Here is a 27,111-nt window from a genome sequence, read left to right on the forward strand (position 1 = left end):
CAAAGGTACAGAGGTATGATGAATGGGGCTCCCCTTGGAGCCACTCCAGGGAGTTGTTTTGGCTGGAAGGCAAGGAACATGCGGTAGAAGAGGCTAGAGACAGAGGCAGGGGATGGGCTGGGAAGGGGCATGGTCGTGGCCATGGAGTTTGGCCCCCTACTCCAGGGACCAGCATAACTTAGCAGTTTTGCATAATGATTAAGAGCTTAGATTCTGGAATCTGCCTGCTTGGGATCCATTCCTGGCTGGACTACTCACCAGCTCTGTCTCCTTGGGCAAATTCCTTAGCTTCTCTGTGCATCACTTCCTTCCCCTGCGAATGGGGATAATACCGGCATTGCTGTAAGGACTAAAGGAGTAAACGCCTATGAAGCTGCTTAGAACGGTGCCAGGTAGCGATGAAGGTTACCTGTTATTGCTGATCGTGTAAAGCCCAGGGCTGGGTGGGGCTGAGGGGGAGGGAGGTACTCCCTGGGGCCTTTACTCTCAGGGTTATGCAAGTGCGGAGGCCTCCTTAGCTCTTCCGTGGTGCCTTCCCTGCCCTGGCTCGGCCCTACTCACTGCTTATCAAAGCCTTTTTATTTGTGTTGACTCACGGGACTCCGGCAACCCTTTGCAGCTCCGAGATGTGACCTTACTTCCCCATGTTTGCTGAGCATGAGAAGCAGAGGGGACATTCTGGTTTGACCCCAGCACCCCTGCACTGGCCACTCTCCAGGGTCCTACACCAGGCTGCCCTCTAAGAAGCTGCCAAGGTCAAGTCACCAGAAGGGGAGGAAGGGCTGCTGTTGTTAGGAGGTGCATAGAGTTCCTGATTGACACCAGGGGTTGGGCATCACCACCAATGTAACCCACTCAATAGGGTCCCCTCTGGGGACACAGTACCGGACTGTCACACCACCAGATTCAGAGCCTGCGGGCAGAGGAGAGACACCGGTTTAGACACCCTAAGTCCATCTGGCATCAGTTCGGCCGGGTCTGTTTACATCCTGGTGAGCTGAAGGGAAAGTCTTAGCAATGGCAGGGAGTCACCCAGCTGCCTACCTGGGAAGCAGTAATTGCTCACATTCACATAAAACAGAACAGGACACAAGTTGCTGTTTCAGGAACTAATCTGTCTCCCTTGCCTGAGAAGCTTCTAGAATCTAGGCACGGGGCATGTTTCCATCACAATTACAATGAACATCCAATGAGTGGTCTGTATGTGAAGACTCCATGCTTGTATTTGGCAAAAGTATTTCTAAATCCCATCACCACCCCACAGAGTGAGCTCTTATGTGAATGCTCATTTTGCAAACGGAGGAGCTGAGGCTCTAAGAGCTTAAGTAATGTGTCCAGGCGTATATGGTTAGTAAGAGGCGGGGCCAGGTCCTGTGTTCAAGCAGTCGGTCGCCCCAGCAGGACAGACGACCCTTCCGCAGAACTGGCCCCACCCAAGGAGCCCCACACTCAGCAGGAACTTCACGATGAGAACGGTTCACTCTCACTGCCGATCCGTCTGGACGGAATATAATGTCCTAGCTGCTATCTCCGGGGCATCAGCAGGCAAAGATATTTGTTTAAAATGGCTAAATAGGGGGCACCTGGGTGGCTCAGTGGGTTAAGCCTCTGCCTTCGGCTCAGGTCATGGTCTCAGAGTCCTGGGATTGCGCCCCGCATCGGGCTCTCTGCTCAGTGGGGAGCCTGCTTCCTCCCTCTCTCTGCCTGCCTCTCTGCCTACTTGTGCTCTCTGTCTGTCAAAATAAATAAATTAATTAATTAAAAAAATAAAATAAAATGACTAAATAGTTACCCTGCATTTACTGAAATCGTTCATCATGTCAAAATAATCTGCAACAGTCGCTTGAATTTGAACTTAAGATTTATACCTCCCTGGAACTTGTGAGATGTTTGGGATGCGGTTCCTTTTTCTGTGCGTCTTTTTGGACAGCTCCCTGCGCGAGGAAGGGAAATTGACATGTTTAGGTGCTAATGGTTCTTCTGCAGCTTGGTAGGGTCTGCCTGGGCTTGTGGGATGGGAGGGATGTGGCTAAGCTGGTGACAAAGAAAGAGGAGCCATGTTTCTGGTAGAGCATGCCGGGAATCAGGAGCTAGGGCCAGGTCTTGGTGGGAGGTCCTGTAGAAGTCCTGACCCATGGGCCCACTTCTCAAGGCCACTGTCTGTGAGACTCAAGAGGCAACAATCAGAACTCAGTTGAGCAGAATCCCCCAAATCCCCATCTACCGAATTTCCTTCTCGTTTAGCTGGAGTGGCTGAATCTCAACCCGGGTTTGGCTTGGCAGGGAATGCCTCCTCCCAGATAAAGACTCCCATCTGTTCTTCATTGGCGTGGAAATCAAGCAGGACCTGATAAGACACACCAACACCTCCCACCACCACCTTGTCCCCCTTTCCACGCCACCTGCCTCCCTCCCAGGATTGGCTGGAGCAAAGCAGCCTGCTACAGGACAAAGGGATGTGGAATGATGGCCACCCACAAGGCAGCCCCATGAAGATGCTGGGGCAAGTGTGGTGATCGGGGCCGGCTGGGGGATGCCTCGGGCTACTGTTGGAAGTCTGGAGGAAGAGGTGGATAACGGGACAGGTGACCATTCTCCAGCTCCAAATAGCATGGGCACCTCCCAGCTGAGGATCCTGGGCCACAGGTTGCCACAAGAGCTTGCCCGCCATGCTCCCATTAGAGCTTACAGGTTCTCCAAAGGTAAGGGTCACACTTTAAGCTCATGTGCTAAACACTGCAGCGATCAGCTAATCTACCTGCAAGGCCTGGACATTGACCACAGTTAAAAATAAAAAGCCTGGGGATGAATAAGTGCCACCTCCCACCAGGGAAAGTGGGGGACTGTGACACAGGCCCGCACCGGGGAGGTCAGGGAAGGGAAGAAGGCAGACACAATGGTGGAGGAAGGGCCAAAGACCACTTGCTGTTGCAGTTCCGATGAAGGCGGATTCGGGCCACAGGACGCAAGGTAATGATGGGCTGCTGTCCAGCATGCAAAGAAGCACAAGGCTGGGCTCGCCTTCTCGAGTCACATCCGGGGATTTCAGGGTTCCAAGGACCTCACGTTCCCATCCACTCAGTGAAAGAGACCCATGGTTTGCTTTAAAATTGTTTACCATTTCCATGGCTCTGAGAGCAATCCTAGGATGCGCACTGATGCAAGTTGTTTATTTTCTAAAGTAACCGAACGATCCTCTGAGGGGGACACTAGCAAGGAACGGTCTGTAGGGCTGGTGTTCTGAATTATTTCTCTAAGGCGGTGATGGGTGTGCATATCCAAACCCTTCGGCTGTATCCTTCCCTTTTACGATCAAAGAAAACACACCTTATTAGAGATGCACGTTAGAGACCCACAACCAGGCTGCCGACTGCCCAGGCCAGAGTCTGGAGCAAATGGATTCATCGTTGTATAAATCTCTCTGGGACGGTGGCCAACCCAAAACGTGGACTTTCACATATCACTCCAGATTGAATCGAACGGCACCGGGTGAAGGAATGATTTTAAAGAGGGCCGCAGAGGGAGAAAAAAATTGCATCATAATAGACTTTGAAGGTGGGACTTGCAGAATTAAACAACAAACATAACTCTGCTGATGACCGCTGTGAATAATTCATGACATGCTAACATGCCATAAGGCCGGCTTAAATCACATCTACATTTTATGAAATGTTAAAAAGATTTGTTTTGTCAAGACCCTGAAGTGTGAGTTACCAGGACCATGAAAGTCGCTAAAGATCACAAGGATGGGTAGGGGAAGGAGCAAAGGAGCAGATCATAAAACCCATCTGTATGCGCGCTCACAGACATACACAGGACAGCGGGCCCAGAATTCCCTTTTCCCCCTGCTAAACGTTTAGAAGCTGCTGGATCTCCAATTTCTTTAATGTTCCAGCCCTAGAGTACTTTGTTCCAGTGGCCCCGCCTTGCCAATAGAGATGAGCTGTTCAGGTTTTTTGGATACAAAGTTAACACGGAGATGTTTGCACAAGAATCCACACAGGAAAGACTACGTGTTGTAGGATTCCATTGTATCAAGTTCCAGAAGACAAAACCAATCTGTGCTTACATTCCGAAACAGTGATCGCCTGGGAGACAGGTATTAACTAAGGAAGGGGGAAGAAGAAAAACTCTGGGGTACTGGAAGGAGACACCCCCCCCCACACACGTATAAATGTGTACGTATATACATATGGTAAATGTAGCAAGCTTCATACTTAAGATTTATGTATTTTCTTGTATGCCTCAATAATGCAATTTTTAGAACTCAAAAAAAAAAAAAAGAAAAAAAAAAAAAGGAAATTTGAAACTTGCCCTGATGAGAGGCTCAACCCCCTTTGTGGTCCTTCCCGGAATGCGCCAAGCCCATTCTGGGTCCCACTTTGTGCCTGCAGAGCGCTGGGCACAGGGGCTCGACCACGAAGGTTTCAAAATCTCTGTCCTCCAGGTCCTAGGCTCTTGGAGCAGCTCACACTTCTGGCTACAACCAACTGTAGTTTGCCCAGCTTGAAAAAGGAAGACAAAAGCCAGTTGGGCCTCGGATTGAAGCCTGGAGGGTCTGAACCAGATGTTCGGTGAGTCAGGCTTGTGGGACCCTGCCGAGGGACACTGTGGGGTGTGGCACGGCTTCCTCCAAGGACAGGATTAGAAGCAGATCCGCTGGCAGGTACATTTATGAAGCAAGCCTTGGTATCATAAGGCGTTTCACTGATTTTTTTCTTAATTGTGGTAAGAAAGAAAAAATGGAAGAGACGACTCATCCTTCCACTACCCATAAATAGACACTCCAAACATTTTCCCCCCATTTAAAAGATTGTGGTAAAGTATACATGATAGAAACTTTACCACGGTAATCATTTTTAAGTGTACTGTTCAGTGGCCTTAGGTATAATTATGTTATTCTGCGACAACTGTCACCATCCGTCTCCAGAACTTCTCCATCTTTCCAAATTGAAACTCTGTCCCCATTATACACCATGTCCCCGTTTCCCTCCCTCAGCCCCTGGCCCACCATTCTACTTTCTGTCTCTGGAAATCTGACTCTTCCAGGGACCTCATATAAGGTATTCCGTATTTGTTTTTTTGTGTCTTGTTTAATTTCACAGGGCATCAAGTCAGGGTGCTTCACTTCTAAACCCGAGAATTGCTAACCACTGACTTCAGTAACAACCCCAAATTGAGCAAAATGACACACAGGCTCCAATTCATATGTACACACGATATTCGCCTTGGGAGAAGGGGGGGCATATTTCTTTACATGAAAAATGATGTCAATAACTAGAAAACTCAAAAGATGGCAAAAGGGTGTGAAAAAGAAGCAGGAGCATTTCTCTGCAAAGTGGTTAGAACGTCATTCAGCCTGCTAGCTACCAGCTGGGCTCCGCCACCTTGACCTTCTCTGTGCTGCAGACCCAACCATGGGCTATGGTGACCAGCGTTCTGACAGGCCTGCGTTCCTTGGCGATTAGGGCCAAGAGATAAGAACTCTCTTATTTGTCTGAATGTAAGCCATGAGTTGGTTAAAGTGAAATAAGTTTAGTTTAAAATGGGTTTTTCCAGGGCGCCTGGGCAGCTCAGTCAGTTGAGAGGCTGCCTTCAGCTCAGGTCATGATCTCCACATCTTGGGATGGAGTCCCACGTCGGGCTCCTTGCTCAGTGGGGAGCCTGCTTCTCTCTCTGCCTCTGCCACTCCCCCTGCTTGTGCTCTCTCTCTCGCTCTCTGACAAATAAATAAATAAAATCTTTTAAAAAATAAAATAAAATAAAATAAAATGGGGTTTTCTAGAAGGTTATATGAGCCCCTTTCCACCTTGTTATTCACCGTCCCTCAAAGTTTATATTAAGAGGTGGAGTTCAGAGGGCAACGGGGAAATGTTTCATTATTAAAACACGCACCTTTGATTCAGTTCAAACCTGCAGCTTTGAAGAGCCGCTCCTGAGGGGACAGGGAGGGGCAGCAGGAGAGAAGGGTCCATTAAGGCCTGACCTGTGCTGGGGGGCACACAAGTGTTGCCTCCATCACTCAGCCCGATGTGAGTAACACTCCCTGCCTCATGCACCAAGTCTCTCCAGTCATCCCTGGGGCCATGGTTGGCTGCGCTGCTTGGGAAAAGCCATCTTACTTCCTTAAAGTGTAGGGTTCTCATCTGTACTATTTGGCCCCAAACATTAACTACTCAGGAGATGGCCACCATCACACCTCCACCCCCTCACGGGGCCTCTCAACCCTGTGGTGGGCAGAATTTCAAGATGGCCCCAAAGACCCGCACCCTGTATGTTCTCCTCCACTTGAGTGTGGGAGGGACTCTGAACATGATGGGATATCAATCACATGATCAGGTAGTGTTGTAGGGTCAGGTCAATGCTACCCTGGTGGGCCTGACCTCATCAGTTGAGCCCCCCTAAAAGAGTCTGGGCTTTTCCCGGAGAAGGAGAATTGAAGTGTGGAAGGAATTCTCTGTAGCTGGTTTTGAAGACAGAAGGGGGGCCACGTGGCCGGGAACGTGGGTATGGGAAGCTAACTGTTATGAGCCGGCACAGCTTTCAGCTATTGAGGAAAGGGGAACCCCAGACCTACAGCCACAGAGAGCTGAATTCTGCGATAACCATGTGAGCTTAGAAGAGCCCCTGAGCACCAGATAAGAACACAGCCCGGCCAATGTCTTGATTTTACCCTAGGGAGACGGAGCAGAGAATCTACCCACATCATATCTGGACTCCTGACCTACAGAACTGTGAGCTAATTAATGGGTGTTGTTGTAAGCCACTAAATTTGTGATAATTTATGTTATGCAGCAGTAGAAAACTAGTATAGAACTTGAAACCAGATGGGGTACCAGGCAGGACCTGCTGAGCTGCTCAAGAAAAGAGGTTTGGATAAATATACAGTGTTGTCTAGGACATGGATCCTTCCTTTCTTCTTCTTTTTTAAAGATCTATTTATTTAACAGAGAGAGAGAGAGAGAGAGAGTGGGAGGAGGGGCAGAGGGGGAGAAGCAGACTCCACTAAGTGCAGAGACTGATATGGAGCTCGAATTCGCAATGCTGAGATCAGGACCCGAGTGGAAATCAAGAGCTAGATGCTTAACTGAGTCACCCAGGCACCCTAGAGCCTTCCCTTCAGAGCTGAGTTACCATTATGGTGTTATATCAAGTGGACAGATTTTCTGGAAGTGTACCTCCATGAGGATGTTTAACCTCATTGTATTCACCGTAAAACTTCAGAGTCCAGATGCTGGAAGGTTCTGGGGAGGGAGGTGGAGGAGTGCGTCAGAGGGAAGCTGATGCTGGGATCGAGAGAGCTCATGGCTGGTCATCTCACCTGGCCCTGTGGGCAGCGTGAGAGCTAGGAGAGGGTCCTCCGATGGAAACCAGATGTCAGAAAGAGAGAGAGAGAGAGCCAGTGGGAAGCCTGGCCTTAATACCCCAAGAGCCCAGAAGTGTTAGGCTGTGTAGGGGTTAGGCTGTGTAGAGCTGGGGGCTGGTGGCCACCAGGAATGATGTCCAGAACCTACCATCCCCAAGTGTTTGGCATCTGCCACATGCCGGGTACTTTCTACACATATCCTTTAGGTCAACTGTTCACAATCACAGCTGGGAAGATGCACAGGGAAGATTCAAACCCAGGACCGCCTGACTCTGGAGTCCACGCATGGCTGCTACTCCAAGAGGGCCACCCTCAAGATCACAGGCTGCTGGGCAGCCGGGACCCAAGTGTTTACTCCAGCTGTGGCTGGGAGGGAGCTTCTTCAGTGTGTAACAACACCACCAACACAGAGAGAAGTATCGTGTTTGCTTCTCCAGTATCTACTCCAAGTATCAACGCTGCTGCCCTTTGCCCTAGTGCAGAGGCCCTGGGACCATACACTGTGCTCTGTAGGGAGGCAGGAGCCTAGTCATCCAAAACAAGCCTGTGTGCCTAGTTTGAGCCTCTCTTTTGGCCCGTCATCTTGCCCCCCGCAGAGCCTTGATCCCAACCCTCCTCATGAACGACAAGTCCTGGGCAAGGGATGATGTCTGCTCCGCCTGCCATCTCTGACGTCTTCACCACCTCCTCTCCTACCTTGATTCCTGATGCTCTGGGAGCAATCTACACTCTGGAGGATGACCACCAGCTGACTCACCCCTCACTCCATTCTTGCCACAACCAAAAGACCGACAGCAGCATTTGCAACCAGGGGATGTCAGCCTCCACCAAGTGGCAGCTGAGAGAGGGGTGCAATGAACTTTGGGGGCCCAAAGGTCTACCGGTTTCTTAACTGCAAAGGCCCAAACTCTTGGTTACTCAGGGGGACATAACCGGGAAGGGTGGGTGATCAACCTGGCAAGAACCAGAGCAGCCAACCGGGAACACATCCTTCTGTTTGAATCTCTTGTTTTAGGGATTAGGTATAGTACCACTTGCTGTTATTAATGTTTCTGACATTCTTAAAGGGCAGGGGGGTGTCAACCCACACAGCCTGACTTGGACAATAAGTTTCCGAATGAAGCTCTCTCAAACGACCACAGGCCAGGTCAACAAAGTGATTTCTCTGGCAAACTGGGTAGCCCAGAGTAAAAACCGGTCAGCAGAGGAAGGCGGTGCATTCCAGGAAGTCTTTGGGGTCAGACAGACACATACTTTCCTCACCCACAGGGTCTAGGACAGCTCCCAAGGGGCGTTATGTCAATGAGGAGGACCATTAGAGAATACATGACATCAGAGCGTGGTGATTATGGGAGGTGTTATGTCAACAAGATCAACTATTATGGGAGATGTCACTGAGGAGGGCCACTATAGAAGAACGGTTGTTATGGAAGGTGTTATGTCCATGAGGATGGGTGCTGCAGAAGAAATGACATGGAAGGTCTTAAGTCAACAGGAATGGGTATTACAGGGGTTCAACCACTATGGAACAAATGACATCAACAAGGATAGTCACATTGGCACCAAGATAGTGCCAGTATCGAGACTAGCCAGTGATCTCAAGGCCATGACGCTAAAAATTCAGGGAGATAAAAAACAAGGTTGGTGGACCAAGAATGCCGAGATGAGGGTTTTGAGGAGCCTAGCCCCAGAGCACATCGTGTTGGCAGGAGAAAGAAAGAAGTAGAGAGAAGAGACTCTAAACTGTGGTTTAGAGCACCTTCCTTTTCGTGAACCATAATCCTTCTTTACAGTAAGGGATGGTCCTACAGCTAAGTGCTACTATCAAGGAAGAGGAGGATGGGAACAAAACCAACTAGAAAATCCCAGCGCAATGAGGCATTTGCTCCTCATTCAAGTACATTCTGTTTTGCTCCTATAGCTGGTCTCCAATTATAAATCATATTGAAGGATCACTACTTGTTTTAAGTTTTTAGTTAAATTTCAGCTAGTCAACATAGAGTGTAATATTAGTTTCAGGTGTACAACATAGTGGTTCAACACTTTCATATAATACCCAGTGCTCACCAGAAGTGCACTCCTAAATCCCCATCACCTGTTTCCCCCATCCCTCAACCCACCTCCCCTCTGGTAACCAGCAGTTTATTCTCTATAGTTGAGTCTGTTTCTTGGTTTGTCTCTTTCTCTCTCTTTCTCCTGTCTTTGCATGTTTGTTTTGGGTTTTTAATTCCACATATGAGGGAGATCATATGATAATTGTCTTTCTCTGATTGACTTACTTCACTTAGCATAGTACCCTCTAGCTCCATCTGTATTGTTGCAAATGGCAAGATTTCATTCTTTTTTATGACCGAGTAATATTCCATTGTGTACGTGTGCATGTCTGTGTGTATGGTATATATAGGTATTACATAGATAGATAAATAGGATGTGGTATAAATAGGTGTATCTGTATATGTATGTACCACATCTTCTTTATCCATTCATCAATCAGTGGAGACTTGAGTTGCTTCCGCGATTTGGCTCTTGTGGATAATGCTGCCATAAACAGCAGGATGCATGTATCCCTTTGAATTAGCACTTTGGTATTCTTTGGGTAACACCTAGTAGTATGATTGCTGGATCCTAGGGTAGTTCTATTTTTAACATTTTGCAGAACCCCCATACTGTTTCTGAGTGGCTGTCCCAGTTTGCATTCCCAACCGTGTAAGAGGGTTCCCCTTTCTCCACACCCTTGCCAACCACCTGTTGTTTCTAGTGGCGTTGATTTTAGCCATTCTGACAGGTGTAAGGTGAGATCTCATTGTGGTTTTGATTTTCATTTCCCTGATGATGAGTGATGCTGGGCATCTTTTTGTGTTGGCCATCTGGATGTTGAAGGATCACCCTTAATTACATTTTTCCAGATAGTGGATCACTTAGCAAGTTGCCTTTTCAGAGATGGTGGGAAAATGCTCTGGAAATATCGGAACAATACTGTGGGATTATTGGTCATGAATGACAGAGCCACACTTCCAACCCAGAGTCTTCCTCACGGTTTGTTATGATGTACCACAGACCTCAGACACCGGAACACCTTGTCTGCCTCCTTCTCTTTTCCTGCCTATGAAAGCTGGTCTCCATCCCCAACCTTTACTGTAGTTATTATACATATATCTTTTTTTTTAATTTGACAGACAGAGATCAGAAGTAGGCAGAAAGAGAGAGAGGGGGAAGCAGGCTCCCTGTCAAGCAGACAGCCTGGTGCAGGCCTCAATCCCAGGACCCCAAGATCATGACCCAAGCTGAAGGCAGAGGCTTTAACCCACTGAGCCACCCAGGTGCCCTGCATATATCTTTTAAGCGTACTTACCACATTGGGCAGTGTTTCAAACTCATGCTTTTGGGGCCCAGGCAGGTGATGTAAACGAGAAAGGCCAACATAGGACATTGGATGAATTAGAGGTGCATGCTTTACTAAATCCTTTGTAATTCAGCTTTTTTTTTTTTCTTTTTCCAAAACACACCAAACAGAACTGTACCAAGGCCTCTAGGCCTCTAATTTGTAGCCCCCAGGGTACATGTTTGAATCCCTTCTGGATGGTAAGTCCCTGGAGAGTGAGGGACTAGGGTTTCCTACCTCTGTATGTCAACCGTCTAGCACAGGGGGCCTCCAAGATCTGTGGAATGGATGGGATTTATTACCTAATGGCCTAAGACTGTGCTAGATCCTTCAGAGACTTCCTAGGCAAAAGTCAAATTCTCTAGGCCTGCTCAGTGCTGGGCTCTAAAAGTGGATAGGGGGAGAGACACAGCAATTTGCTCTTCAAGAAAAGTCGCTCTATGTGGAGAAGGCAGCTTTGGCTGTGAGTCTCCCAATTCCTAGTGACTTAATACATCTACTTTGTTCCTTCTACACAACCGAATTCTTGTGGGAAGCAACTGCAGACTTTTTGAAGACAGTATTTACATTCACAAAACCCTTTTTTAAACAAAACTATTGATTACTACACTCATACTTGGCTTTGAAAAAAATTTTTTTAACTTAAGACCATTTTTAAGGCAAAACTTTGGTGCTACAAGGCAAATCAACTGTTGCCCGGGGATTGATGGCCAAGGGGTCTGGAGTGACTTTGCAAAGTGGTGGGAAAGTTGAATCATGCATTTGACAAGACTCATTGAATAGTGCCATTGAGATTGGTGAATCTTGTGGTCTGTATATTACAGCTTAATAAAGCTGAAAATGATATTTTACATTTAGAGAAAGAATACATGAAGCACAAAGTAAAAAAAAAAAAGAGTTTTGAAAAGTCTTAATTTTATCATGAATTGGGGGTTTTCGTTAGGGGCAACCAGTGATCCAGCTTTTTGTGTATCCTTACACAGGTAATCTCTGAATATACAAGTTTATATCTATATGCCACACTGATTTTATTTTATTTCCATTCCTTTTGCCAACAGGCAACGTGCTATACTCACTATTCTGAACCACACATTTTCCTGTCCGTAACATATCTTGGGGGTCCCTCCACATCTGTGCACTGAAAGTTACCCTTAAATAACCTTAAATGGTCACGTAGCATTCTGCTGCTGGGATGTACCATAATCTATTTAATCAGCCTTCTAATGACGGACATTTGGGTTGTTTCCAGTCTCCAGCTCCCAGGACATGTAGCAGAAGATGGGGTTTCCAGGTGCTGGCGGGACTCACCTTCCTTGGGTCCCAGGTTCCAGGCTAGAACTTGGATTGTGTTTCCCACACAGGCATAGACCAGGGAGGCTGGAAGGTGTGGATGTGAGTGTTCGGCTGTATTGGGTGGTGATGGGCTTCTGAAAGGTGACCCAAGCACAGCTTACAATTTGAAAAACGTCTTCTATGTTTGGACAAGTTGAGAACTTGCTCCCCACAGATTTAGCCTCAAGCTCAAGTGCCTGATAAGATTGTCAGCAACTTCTAAGCCGGTTGGGTAACCCTCCTTGATCTCTCAGAAGGGATTAAAGGGAGGGGTGAAGGGTCCCGCTCTGCTTCCGTGGCTTGGCACATTCCAGCCCAGTCTCTGTGTATGACACCTGCTCACAAGAATAGCTATAACCCTCAGAAACCTACTGGCTTGTTCTCATTCATTTTGCAGAGAAACTGGGCGTGGCGTTAAAGTTACATACAACTGGTCTGGTCAGTTCCTTGGCTAACAGAAAATGTGTGTGTGTGTGTGTGTGTGTGTGTGTAGGTGCTCACAATTTTTAAAAAAATTGTTCTAGTGTCACTGGCAATGACTTCTTGCCATTTTCATTTTTTTTTTTTTTAAGATTTTATTTACTTGAGAGAGATCGAGAAAGAACATGAGAGAGCACAAGCAGGGTGTGGGGACACAGAGGGAGAAGAAGACTCCCCACTGAGCAAAGAGCCCGATGTGGGGCTCGATCCCAGGACTCCCGGATCATGACCTGAGCCAAAGGCAGACGCTTAACCCACTGAGCCCCCCAGGCGCCCTGACTTCTTGCCATTTTTAGCCCCGCAGTTCACTTCTAGGAACTTCCCATGAGATGTCCTCACATGTGCCTGAAGTCACCTCTGCCAGGAAAGTAACCAAAGCACAGCAAGGGGTAGCAGAGGCCTGAGAACAACCAAAATGTCTCCCACGAGTGACCTGGTTACACAGACTATGGCCTGGCAGCTCCGTCCAGATCACCTGCCCTTGAAAATCTCCAAGTTCTTCTTGGGCTTAACTCCAATAATCAAAGAAATAGCAATTCTTGTGAACTGAATAATCTGTTCGAGGCGAGACCTGACCTGCTGAGTGATTTACAGATGTGATTTCATACAGACTTCCAGCTACCTACCCACAAGGTGCTGCCCTGTGCCCACCTGGAACTGAGGACATTGAGTCTTAGGGAGGCTAAGTAACTAGCCCAAGCAGCCTAGTTAAGAGGTGGGGAAGTCAGGATTTGAACCAAGCTCTGCCCTATCCCAACGCTTGTCTAAATGGGCTTGCTTCCACAAATCTAGCAGGTAACTGGGAGCCTGGTGAGGCCTCTGGCTCAAATCCTTCCATTTCTCGGCTCCCCTCTCCTTCCACCAGTTTCCTGAACCGCTGGGGATGCAGGGTCTGGGGACAGGGGCCATGCAGCGGTAAGCAAGAATCCAGAAGGCCAGGTGACTGAGCAGGGCTGGGTCTGTGCCTAGGTCCAAGGTCCAACTCAAGTCAGACTTGTCCCACAGCGCTCAGCAGGGAGGACAGCCCATCACCACCACTGAATCCTCCCGAAGCCAGTGTTCCCAGATGCCCGGGGCCTCCAGCGGGAGCAGCATCATATCACGGTGCCTCCCTCTGCGCTGCTGGCTCTTGGCCTCTCCCCCACCATGGCTGTCACTCTGCCCAAGAGCCGGGTGTCTGTCTGGGTCCAGGAGAGGCCCCCACCCCTTCACACTCAGGGGCTTTATCCCTGCAGCCCTCGTGGTGTCCCTGGACCTCTCACCAAACACCTGCAAGTTGTTTTCAGGCTCAACGCCACTTTACCCAAACATTTTTGTTTGAAACAGCCTGACGCTCCTACCCCCAGATTAGTAGTGGAAGATAAGGCATCTGTCTGGATGGCTCGGCATGTGCCGGGACGGGCACCATCCCCGCCTGGCTCCCAGCTAGACCGCACATCATCAAGGGCTGCAGAAGGCTCTTCAGGGCTCCAGGCATCGGGGGCAAGTGCGTGGCCACGTGGCGGACCTGACCCTTAAAACGAGAGCTTGACTTAAACTCCACATCATCTGGGGACTCGTTACAATTTGATGAAACTCATTCCTGGAGACGATCTTTTATCATCCCGGACAGAGGCAGCAGATCGGTACTTCGGATGTTTTTGTAGAAATGGTGCCTCTCACCCAGCATCATCTGGTCTTCTGCCACCAAGGGTCAGGAGTGTCGACGCTTCACTTAGAACTTAAAGAAAGCTACATTGTCTGGGCTTATGGAACCATTTTAACGGGTGCTTTCGAGACGTTTCCAAATTTGTTACTTAAAGATGCTCCCACTCTTTCAAGGGAATCACCAGAAAACGATGCTCCTGTATACTTCAGTGATTTGAGCAACGGGGCTCGAATGGGGAGAACACGCAGGACAGTACAAAGTCCTTGTCACAGTCATCCCTGCCACCAACAAACCATCCTCTGCACAGGGTCTCTGCTGAGCTACCCCGTGAGGCCAGGTGCTTGCAGTGGAACTTCCTTCCTTCCAGTTTCTCTTCCTGAGCTCACGTGACATGCAGACACAAAGACAGCAAGATGACATGAGTCACGCTGCACACACGCATGCGCACACACATGACTCGACTCCCTGCTTCCTTCGCTGTATCACGAGCAAGTCCTCATCACTTTCTGGTGATTCCCTTGAAAGTTTCCAGGAGCGGGGTTGTGTTCTTGGGGAACGCAGGAACCCCCACGCCCACCCACTGGCTCCCGAGCACAAGTTTCAGGGGGACTGGCGGAGACTTAGCCCATCTTCTAGGCGGTGAAACTCCCAGATCCTGGTGTGAGCCCGAGAACCTGGGCTGCCGGGGAGATCTCCACCCTCTGCAGGAACAGATTGCTGTGGTCCCTCTGTCAATCCACATTCTCTTTTTTTCTACTTTCCAGGACCAAGCTTCTCTCGTCCTCTTCTTCTGTCTAATCTGCATTGGATTTGGAGCCAGTAGCCTGAGGTTTAGAACTTCGGGCCCTGAGCCCCTTCCAACAGCGTGACTCAAAGAAGTCATCTAGCTTCTCTGAGCTTGTTCCCTCCCAAAAAGACTTGGCTTGAGGGTTGACCTGGAGTCCCTGTCTGTTCCTTCCACACATAATTTATTACATGCTAGCTATGTGCCATGCACCATTCCAGCCTCTAAGCTCATGGGCATTGGATATGAACTTGCCTGAGCCCTTCCCTTAGCTCAGGGTTCTCCAGGAGGCCCACAGATCAGCTTTGGTTTAAATCAGCTCATAAAACATTAGGGCTGGTGCTTCCTCTGCATGGTCCAAACCCCTACATTAAAGATCGGAAAACTGAGACCCAGAGAGGCGAGACAACTTTCCCACATCCTAAAGCTCATCATTGACAAGCTTGACATCACCACCACACGTCCTGACTCTTAAGTCTGGTGCTTTCCCCATTCTGCCCACTGTCTTGCCTGCCAAATGGACGATGCTAACTTCTTCCAGGGTCACATCTAGACTATATTTCACTCTCCCTTCCAGTGGGATGGGGCCATACCAGTGAGATTTAGTCAAGAGAATGGCAGCATGAATGATGTGGAATGACTCCCACGCTCAGGCCATAAAAACCTCCCACATGAGCCCCTTTGTGTTCTTCTGCCTTCTGTCAGTTTAGTGCAGATGAGCATGGAAGCCACACGTTGGCAGAGCAAGAAAGTGGAAGGAGCCTGGGTCCTCATCACTGCTTGGAGGGGATCCCCTGTTTGGGATCTTATATGAGCAAGAAATACACATCTGTTGTGTTTGAGCCATGACTCACATTTGGGTTTGTGTGTTACAGCAGCTTAGTGTGTGTTACACCTTAACCATGAGACTCACCTATGTAAAGAGTCAGTAAAAACAAATGATCCTCAGTGTCAACATGAAGTGCTATCAGAACCTATGCCTGGCCTCCGTCTTCTTGACGCATAGGACTCTGGGCATGTTGAGCACTTAGCCAAAAGTAAATATTTAGAAGGAAGTTTGAAACGTTTCTCGCCTAAAATGTATGGTTAGTTTCAACTGGAAAGATGAAAGGAAGGAGCAAACCACAGCGTGGGGAGGGGCAGAGCCTACACTCTGAAATGGGTCTGCTCAGATTCACAGATAAGCACCAACACTCATTAGTGGTGACCTTGGGCAAGTTGTCTCACTTCTGTTACTCACTTTGCTCCATGTGTTCTTTGATACTTTCTGTACAAATCCTTTGACCCAGTAATTCCCTCCTCCAGGAATTTCACCCACAGGTAAACTTACCTCTATGCCTAACAAAGTCAACTACAAATATGGTCACTGACACTCTGTTTATAAAAACAGAAGACCAGGGCTCCTGGGTGGCTCAGTGCGTTAAGGGTCTGACTTGCCCTCAGGTCATGATCTCAGGGTCCTGGGATAGAGCCCCACGTCGGGCTCCTTGCTCGGTGGAGGAGCCTGCATCTCCCTCTCCTTCTGCCCCTCCCCCTGCTCATGTTCTCTCTCTCTCTTTCTCAAATAAATCAGTAAAATCTTTAAAAAAATAAAATAAATAAAGACAAAAGACTGGAAACAATCCACCAGTAAGGGGCTGGTGAAATATGACACGGTGTGCCCATGGCAAAGGAATATTATGCAGCCGTCAAAAAGAAAGACAGCCCCCATATGTTCCGATCTGGAGTGAGCGCAAGATGGACAAAAATCACAAAAAGTGAACAAAATTAAGATGCATGTGAGACCCTTCCTATCCTGTATACTATGGTTAGGCTCCTGCTGTGTAAAGAAGGAAGGTACATACGTTTATAAACGTGTATGTGTATGGAGCAGCTCAGGAACAATGCACAAGAAACCATGGCTGCTTCTGGGAGAAAGCCTGGCATCAGAGGTGGACGGGGGTGTGCTTCTGTCTACATACCCCTTCGTTCTCTTTGAACTTTTTTTTTTTTTACCATGTCCAGGTGTTTTGGAAGTGCAGTCTTGAAACTCTTTGACTATTAAAAGCACATACACATCCCCAGAACAAATATGAGCACAGCACTCAGTAAGTGTTGCTTGTTTTGTTTTTTTTTTTTTAAAGATGTTATTTATTTGACAGAGAGAGATCACAAGTAGGCAGAGAGGCAGGCAGAGAGAAGGAAGCAGGCTCCCTGCTGAGCAGAGAGCCGGATGCAGAGTTCGATCCCAGGACCCTGAGATCATGACCTGAGCTGAAGGCAGAGGCTCAACCCATTGAGCCACCCAGGCGCCCCCTGCTTGTTTTGTTTTAAGTGAAAGGACATGTCCTTCTCTGAGGGGACTAGCAAAAGCTGTCTTCAGGAGTCCCACTGTGTGGAGGAGTTATCACTGTGCACAGGTGACAGGAGCCAGGCTCTGTGGTCAGGCTACCTGGGCTGCCATCTTAGCATCACTACCTACCAGCTGGGTAACCCTGGGCAAGTGACTTCACCTGCCTGTACCCCTCAATACAGGGGTCTTTGTGGGGGTACCTGGCTTGAGGATGGAGGGGTAAAAGGCTAGCAGTTCTCCTCAAGAATACCCCCTCAATTTACATTTTCTCAGGAGAAAGCAGCTTAGTTTTTATTTAATTTATTTTTTAAAAGATTTTATTAATTTATTTGACAGAGTGAGAGAGCGTGCACAAGCAGGGGGAGCAGCAGAGGGAGAGGAAGAAGCAGGCTCCCCAATGAGCAAGGAGCCTGATGAGGGGCTCAATCCCAGGACCCTGGGATCATGACCTTGACCTGCCCAACGGACTGAGCCACCCAGACGCCCCCAGCGTAGTTTTTATGACTCAAACTTTATTTCATCCATCACAGTTCTTTCTGGCCAGTGTCCATCGAGGAAACAGACCAACACAACATTTAAAACAAAATGATACTCAGAAGGTCTCGACGTACATTGCAAACACAATAGGAGGAGTGTCAGGGTCTGGGGGAGATGCCCCGAGCATCAGCCGGAGGGGGGGTGTTCAGCAAGTTACTACACACAAAGCAGCTGTCCGCAGAGAACCACGTAAACGGTTTGGCCATCCAGAAGTGATGTCTTCTGTCTTTTACACTGAACGGAATCAGCTGTTCATTATAGATGGGTATCTTTCTGTTTCATTATGCTTTTGGAAACGGCTGGGGGTTTGGGTTTTTATAGTTTTTCCCATAAGAAATAATGAGACATACGGCATCAGTTAGTGTTTTCATGCAGAATGCCTGGTTTTAAAGAATGAGTCAGGGGTGCGTGGGTAGTTTGTTTGGTTAAGCATCTGCCTTCGGCTCAGGTTGTGATGCCAGGGTCCTGGGATTGAGCCCCGTGTCAGGTTCCCTGCTCACTGGGGACTCTGCTTCTCCCTCTGCCTCTGCCTCCCCCTCTCTCTCTATCTCTCTCTGTCATGAATAACTCAATAAAGTCTTTAAAAAAATTTAGAGAATGAATTCCTGATGGTAAGCGAGACATGCTTACCTATAAAATACTCAGAAGAGTGGCTGGCCCAGAGCAGATGCTTCGTACGTGTTAGCTATGACAAGTAGTAGTTAGTGATTTTAAAGAATGATGTGCTGATTACAAAACCAAGGCTACAGGGAGGTGAGGTGGTGAGGTAGGAAACTTGGCTCTCCTGGCCTGGTTGTCAAGAACGTTGCCAGCTGCCTGGGAGAAGGTGAAGGGCTAATTACAAGGCTGTTGGAAGTGGTTTGAAATAATTTGATTGTGGGATAATTTTTATAATTTAGAATGATAATTAAAGGGTATGAACTTTCTTAATCGGTCAGGTGGAGAGCCTTAGCTGTGAGTCTTTCATAGCAGGGGTCTTGTCACCGCCCCCCCCCAACTGCCCCACCCACCCTGAGCTCAATCCTGAGTCCCTCCGACCAGCAAACTCCACTCCCTCCCCTATCCAAACCCAAGTCAGCCCTGCTGCGCAGAATCCCAGGCTTGTGTTATAAGCCAAGGGATTCAGTTCTGGGTTGTTTTTGGTTTTTTTTGTTTTTTTAAGATTTTATTTATTTATTAGAGAGAGGGAGCATATGCAAGCAGGGACGAAGGACAGAGGGAGAGGGAGAAGCAGACCCCCACGGAGCAGAGAGCCCACTGCTGTGGGGCTCGATCCTTGGACCCAGGGATCATGACCGGAGCTGAAAGCAGAGGCTTAACCGACTGAGCCACCCAGGTGCCCCTGGGTTTTTTTTTTATTTGGTTTGGTTGGTTTTTGGCAACGACAACAAAAAATCACTGCTGGACTATTAGTACCATCTGGCTGGGGTACCCCTAAGATTCTTAGAACACTGTTCAGACCCTGTTTGCTGAACTAGAGGGAGGAAAATCTTCTTCTCTAGATGTTACTGGCAAAGTGAGAACAGCCTACGAGTGTGGGAACCAGCACCTCGCACACGTTGGCTGGAACGTACACCAGGACCACAGAACAAGCTCGCCACAGGGCCACGGGGGAGGACGGATCCACCTGAACATTTTCTCTACTCTTCAGGCCAGCAATTTTATTTCCAGGGTTTCAGTCAGAATCATCAAGAAAGTACAGAACGACACAGTGAACAAGAACACATTCTCAGACATATCCAAAAGAGCTAATCCAGCTTATACTGTTTTATAACCCTGACAACGCAAGGATAACATCATTTCATGTCAGCATAGAATCTGTGCTGTGTGATTTTTTAAAAAAGATTTTATTTATTTATTTGAGATAGAGAGAGAGGGAAAGAGAGAGAAAGAGAGAGGGAGGGAGAGTACAGAGGGAGAATGAGAGAGGGAAAGAGAGAGAAAGAGAGAGGGAGGGAGAGTACAGAGGGAGAATGAGAGGGAGAAGCAACTCTCCCCTGAGCAAAGAGCCTGACGTGGGGCTCGATCCCAGGACCCTGGGATCACGGCCTGAGCCAAAGGCAGACCCTTAACCAACTGAGCTACTCAGTCATCCCTGGGGTGTGTAATTTTTTATATCTTTTCACTGAACGGACCTATCAGAATTGACATAAGCCATCCCCTATAGTCAGACATGTTCTGTTTTTTACCAGGAAAAGTGGAAAGCAACTTAAATGTCCAATGGGACTGGTGAAAAGCCATACAATGGTTGGTTCCATATTTGGTTTTTTACACACACACACACACACACACACACACACACACACACACACTCAGATTGCACCAAAATGACCAAGGTGCTTTGCTCATATTAATTTTTTTTTTCATGCTGGTTGTATTATCAGTGTTTCTACAATAACTGCTTATTACTTGAAACATTTTAATTGGTGTTTTCCACTTCCTTCCACTACCTTAAGAGCCTGGGAGAACCCCCAGAAGAGAGCGTGTGTGTGGGCAGGGTACAGACTTCACAGACAAAATGGCAGCATCTGAGGTGAACGCTGAGCCTGCTGGCCCAGCACCAGAGCAGCCCCCTACGGTCTGCAGAACAGCCCTCTCTGACCCTAAGTCATGAAAATCTGTGAGGGTGAGGAAGAATCCTCAATCCTGCCAGTTACACATTCCAGACAACAGCCGCCAGCTCCTCACTTGAATCTGAAGAATGGTGAACACACATACTCATCGAGCGTGAGTGAACACATTGTTTGATGACTCTCACAGTTCTGGCAAAAAACAATGGCGGCAGGAATGGGATCACTGACCCAGACTCTGGTATCTCAGCAGTTCTTGGGACTGGGGGAGGGGCAGAGGGAGAGGGAGAAGCAGGCTCCCTGCTGAGCAAGGAGCTAGATGTGGGACTCGATCCCAGGACTCCCGGATCATGACCCGAGCTAAAGGCAGGTTCTTAATGACTGGGCCACCCAGGTGCCCCAGAGTTCAGAGATTTAAAAAACAAATTCACGGTGTCCCCATCTTTTCCGGACAGACTCCAGTAACTCCTCAAAGGCCCCTACCCGTTAGGCCACTCCCAAGACTTCAGGCGAAGCAGCTTGAGCTCTTTAACAGGTCTAAGCTCCAAGACACAGTCCTCAGTTCAGCCCCGGGAGGTGGCCGCACAGAGCCAGTTCTGGGGACCACAGGAAGGATTTAAGAAAGTGAGGTGGGAAGTTGCTAGGCTTCCCGGTATTTACACCTGAGCCATGAGACAGGGCTCCGAGAGTCATGAACTTCCTGGAACGAAGGGATTCTACTGGAGCTACCAGAAACCAAAATGGCCCCCTCTCCAGGCCACGGCAGAAATCAGACGCATTAACAGAGGCCAGTTCAGGCCAGCATATCGCCCTTGTCACAACTAATGCGTTGATACACACCGTATTCTTACTGGAGGAGCTCTGGGTATCACAGACAATGCAAAACATCTCAAACAATTCCCATTTCCATACAGCTCCCAAGTGTGATGGGACACGCATTTTTCTAGCACATATTTGCACACATTTTCACTCACGAAATCACTCTATTCTTAAACTGACTTTTTTTCTAAAGGAAATCTGGAGAATTCAGTCTGACAGTAAATGTGTTTAACAGCAAATATGCATACATGTGCAAGGTTTCCAATGAGGTCTTAAAACGTTCTATGAACCGCGCAGCAAAAGTCTCCCGATGCTGTTGGAGGAAGGAACCAGGAAGCTTTCCTGTGGGTTTGTAACGGTGGCATTTGCCAGAACGCCAAAGTTCACCGCACCAGATTGGCTCGATTCCTTAACTTAATTCACACGAATCCACCTACCTGCCAAATACAGAACCCCCTTAGCTGCGGCAAAGAATAACCAAAGCCCAGCTGTGCTAGTTTCGAGAAAGGCCTCCAGTCAAGTTCGTACACGAAGACACTTGCTTGTTTCTGGGTTTTGATAGTTGCAGGACCCGAAGGACACCTCCCCGCAGGCACAGGCCACGCGCAGAGGCAGGGGGAGGTGGCGGTCCCTGCCCCCAACCGGAACAACTGGAAAGTCACACTTCTCTGGAACGCCCCCTCGCCGACCCCCTTGGGCGGTCAAAGTGCAGACTCTACCCAGGGGGCGCGAGGAGCGGGACTGTGGCGCTTCCGTGGCACCGACGCCTGGCGGCCTTCTCCAGCCTGGCGCTTTCATTTTCAAATGAATGTTCCCGAACTTCGGGAGAGCTAGAATGCAGCGTGCGGGCCGGGACAAGGGTGATCCAGTGGGCCATCGGGCGCCAAACCACAGTTTTCTTGCACCTTCTCCCTGGCCCAGGCGAGGAGGTGGAGGGTGGGTCAGGAGGGGATAGCTCCCTCCCCACGCCCAGCCCCGGCGCCCTCAACCGAGCACCCGCGTGAGGGCCCCGGTGCGCCGCAGTCCCTGGGACTCCGTCGGGGCGCGCTCTTACTTACTCCTGCGCCGTGGGCGCGGGGCTCATCCCCCCGACGGCCGAGCTCCCCGCTCGGGGACACTACCAGGTACCGCGCCCAGGACGAGGTCGCTCGGAACCCAGGAGGGCAGAGCCACCTGGCCCGACGCCGCGCGCCCTGGAACCGGGCAGCTCCGGGGACCCCGCGCCGTCGGTGCATCCCGACTGCGTCGCCCCCGACTCGAATCGGCATCCTCCGCACCCGGAGTTCCTCGGCGTCTCCGCACTCTCTGCCGGGACCCTCCTTGCCGATTAACCAACACCACTCCGCGCCACCCGCTGCTGCCACACCGCACTCACCCGCTCCGCGCGGCAGGAGCACGGCACCCAGCAGCTGGACCCCCAGCAGCGCGATTGTGACCCCGCAGTGCTGGACGGCCATAGCTCCGGGGCGCCTCGGCCTCGGTGGGGGAAATCGGTTGTGGCCGGTGGCTCGGAACGGCGGCCGTGGGCGCCCGAGCCTGGCACCGGCTGCGCTGCGCTCCGCCCCGGCTAGCTCACCTGCGTGCGGGTGCGCCGTCCCGGGCTCCGCCCTGCGCCCGGGAGCCGGGGCTGGACCGGCCTGTCCCCTCCTCTGTCCCCTCCTCCCCTTCCTGCTGCAGCGCCGGCCCCTCCCTCCCAGGGTGCTGGGACTTGCCACTTTCCCGGGCTAGTCTTCCCGCCCCGGGCCGAGGGTGAACAACCCTTCTTTTCTACAGGCGCGAACGTCGCCCTTGGGGAAGCCGATGAACTTTCTCTTCACTGTCCCGGCGACAGGAAAGCCCTTGTGAGCCCTGTTTTGCAAAGGAATCATATTTGTGGGTCACGCAAGCCCAGATTTCTCATGCTCTCCTGCCCAACTGCTCTGCGGAAACTGTGTCGGCGGCCTCAGGCACTTTACCTGCAGCATGTCTAAAGCTCGTGGCACCCCTTCATGTTACAGAGGAGACACACTGCCCAAGGCCAGTTAGGAATTTACAGAGAGGAAGGGTTTCACAGTCAGGAAGCGTTTTCCATGATCGGAGTTGCTTTGAAGAAGGAATGAATGAGTGAATGAATGATGGAGGCTGGTAAAGGCCAAGAGAAGAAATCTGAACATGTCCACAAGGGCACCTTCCTTGATTTGTGTGTGGAGTAGCATGTGTGGTCTGGGAACGAAGCATCCAAGCCCGTCTGGGGCTTTGAATCGTGGGCACTGGGCTCTTTGTGTCCTCCCAGCTGCCTGTGTGGTTCCAGTGTCTGGCTTCCCTGCTCCTGTGGGTTCTCCTTCCACCCCATAAGCCACACAGCAAGCCTAGGGGCACAGGATCACAGGGAAAGGCAATACATGGTCCCGGGACTCGGTGGGCAGATGAGGGGTCTGCCAGAATGACTCCATGGGGCCCCCTGGGGCTACCTGTGGCTGTGGACAGTCAGAAGGTGGGCCGAGGTCATCCAGAGCAGCCTAGGGGGGATGGGACAGGAACCGGAGTGCATTCAAGAGCTACTGTTCAGCCCCAGCCTCTGTCTAATTCTTGGGGGCACTGAACATCTCCAGCAGCCCCTGTGTTCCTTGTGCCCTGGGTGAGAAGTCGTCTCTTAGGAGCTTCTTGCCCTTCCTGCTTTGTGTCTTTGCTGATCAGAATAAAGCAAATTCTGCCCCCAGAAACCCATGCTCCATGAGGAAGGCAGAGATGTCCAGACTGAGGATATGACCCAGCCTTTCCTCTCCCTCGAAGGGCCCAGACTGTGAGCTCACATGGACCTCAGAGCTCATCTTCTGCTCTACTTCCCTCATCAGGCAGATCGGTGGGGAAACAGGCCTAGAGGGAAGGACGAAGATGAGAAAAGTAGGGAGGCTCTTGGTTCTCCCCACTGAAATGAGGGCAAGCTCATCAAAAGAAAGAAATCCGGGGCACCTGGGTGGCTCAGTGGGTTAAGCCTCTGCTCTTTGGCTCAGGTCATGATCTCGGGGTCCTGGGATCAAGTCCTGCATTGGGCTCTCTGCTCAGCAGGGAGCCTGCTTCCCCTCTCTCTCTCTGCCTGCCTCTCTGCCTACTTGTGATCTCTCTCTGTTAAATAAATAAATAAAATCTTAAAAAAATAAAAAAGAAAGAAATCTTGAGAAAAATCTAAACACCCTTTTAGTTTATCTTTTTTTTTTTTTAACAGATTTTACGTATTTGAGAGAGAGAGTGAGAGCGTGTGTGCATGCATGTGTGGGTGCAAGCAGGGAGGGGCAGAGGGAGAGGGAGGAAGAATCTGAAGAGGACTCTGCCTTGAGCATGGAGCCCCACACGAAGCTTGATATTGACTGTGAGATCACGACCAGAGCCCTAACCAAGAGTCTGATACTCAACCCACTGAGCCACCCAGGAGTTCCAATACCTTTTAAAAATGTTTATGCTGACCTAGAAAATGAAAGCAGATTTTGTCTGTTTTCCTAATTCTAAGCGAGGATACACACTCCAGCATCTTTTCCTTGTATTCACAGCACCATTGTTTCCCACATATGATAATAATAATAATAATAATAATAATAATAAAATAATATTAGAGTGGCAGTGTGTTGAATTCAAAATATCAGAATTACTGCTCGACAAGTTTAAGCCCAAGGAACAAGTTATTTCATTACTGTCTTCTTTCTCTGAAGGTGGCTTAACTGTCTTCCCTGGGATAGTGACACCAACTTTCTGTAAATGTGCAAGTCAGTGAATCTCAGATGTGGAGGACTGGCGATGGTCCCAGACAGCAGCAGCAGTGGCAGCAAAGGGAAAGAGGTAAGGAAAGCAGGGAGGCAGTCCTACGTCCTCTGCATGACAACCCAGCTACATAGTTGAAGTCAAGATGCCTTGAGGTAATGTCTTGGTTCTTGGAGTAGAATATGAGCAAAACCATGCTAGGGTATGGAAATGTTTTGTCTTACGAACGTGGCTGAATGGAAGGAGCCAGTTTTACAAGGTTATCTCTGAGCTGGAAAGAAATGCAGGCAGTCACTGTCTAGTGACAGAGAAAATGACAGATGGATGGGTGAGTTTTAAAACAAATTATTCCATCTAATTTTGACCCTCTGGAAACCCTACAAAAGCTACAAAACAGAGCTTTTGAAAAGATGGAAGTGCACAAAGAGGGAGAAGAGAGAGAAGACAGCAGCAAGATTCTCTTGGAAGCTGGAAAGTGAGACAAGCAATAATTGCCTTAGGAGCCTCAAAGGAGGAGAACTCTAAGCCAGAAGGGGTGGGAAACTGAGAAATAGAATGATTTATACCATGGACTTCTCAAAACTAAAAAATAAAACAAAGGAAAAAACCTAAAAAAATCCACAAAAAACCCATAATATAAAAAACAACTTAGGAACTGGTAACACAAGATAAGGAATGGGACTGTAGTGGAAGGGCTAAAGGAAAGAAAACTGGGAGAAAACTACCCCAGAAGTGTTATAGTTGTATCATTGGAACCTTTCCTCCATTCCTCCTGGCTGGGCCTCTGCCGCTTTACATCAGCAGAAGTCTGAAGTGTTTTCTGGAGCCATTAAATAAAACCAAGGGATCTGGATCGGGATTGGCAGACATAGTTGAAGGCCTAGGACTCGTCCTGAAAAACAGGTAGATAAAAGGAGCATAAGCATTCTGAATGCTGAACTCCCCACCTGCCTGTCCCCAGCTTGCTTCCCAGAATGCAGTTAGAGGGCTTTATCATTCATACTGGAGTTGGAGTCTTCTCTTGAGGCTCTGACTGACCCAAGAGGAAAGGGCTAAAGATGGGGACATTTGTCCCCATCAGCAGGATAACCAGAGCACAGGTATGAGGCTCCCAGTTGATAGCCCCCACCAACTCAGCTTTTTAAGCTCTCTTTTATTTTTATTTTTTTAAAGATTTTATTTATTTATTTGACAGAGAGAGATCACAAGTAGGCAGAGAGGCAGGCAGAGAGAGAGAGGAGGAAGCAGGCTCCCTGCTGAGCAGAGAGCCCCAGCGGGACTCCATCCCAGGACCCTGAAATCATGACCTGAGCCGAAGGCAGAGGCTTAACCCACTGAGCCACCCAGGCGCCCCTTAAGCTCTCTTTTAAATATGACGAGATGCTTAGGATCTCCAGACATCTGAGGAAAGCTTCTAACATGATAGAATCAAAATCAACCAACTAGCCAAATGCAAAAAAAGCACTTGGAGGAAAGCAACTGTATAAGGAGAAGAAAATAAAACAAAGCAAAACAGAAGAAATTACTAGCTTCCTTAGAGAGATAGCAGGCAACATTATATTTATGAAGCAGCAACACGATGTTAGGAAACATGAAGTTTCAGGGATCCACAAAAGAGTTCTTGGAAATCACACATACAAAAAATGATAGTTGATACTAACAAATAAATAGAAAACTTGTAAGATTTCCCAGAAAGTAAAACAAAAGGACAAAAAGAAAAAAAAATAGGAGAGAAAAAATAAGAAATTAGAGATCCAGTTCAGGAGATCCAACATCTGAATAATTTCTCCGATAATGATGATGCTCTTTCTCTAAGAAGAGAGAACAAATGAAACAGAGAAGACATCATCAGTGATATAATTCAAGACATCCCCCAACCCTGCATGACATGAGTTTCTAGATTTAAGGAATATGAAGTGTCCTGCACAATGGCTCACATCAAGGCACAGAAACCTATGAACCAAGAGAAGATTCCATAACTTCCAGAGGTAAGAATTGGGTCTCATGCAAAAGAACAGAAATCAAATGGGTTTGGGCTTCTCAACAGCAGCCCTGGAAGCTAGAAGACAATGAAGCAATACCTTAAATGCTGAAGGTTTAATAAATTCCAATCAAGAATTCTATAC

The 27,111-nt window shown here is 48.8% G+C and overlaps 1 protein-coding gene across 1 annotated transcript in view; it reads right to left on the reverse strand.

The window, feature by feature from the left end:
• CDCP1 (CUB domain containing protein 1) overlaps positions 1-22,809 on the reverse strand; it is a 57,464-nt gene extending 34,655 nt beyond the window's left edge. The window contains exon 1 of the mRNA XM_080831604.1: positions 22,626-22,809. Coding sequence (XP_080687730.1) covers positions 22,626-22,707 — 82 coding nt within the window. The 5' untranslated portion in view covers positions 22,708-22,809. The remainder of the gene's footprint in view (positions 1-22,625) is intronic.
• Positions 22,810-27,111: the final 4,302 nt, after the last annotated feature.

Source organism: Martes martes, assembly GCF_963455335.1.
Source record: "Martes martes genome assembly, contig: scaffold_126, whole genome shotgun sequence".
Taxonomy (NCBI): Eukaryota; Metazoa; Chordata; class Mammalia; order Carnivora; family Mustelidae; genus Martes; species Martes martes.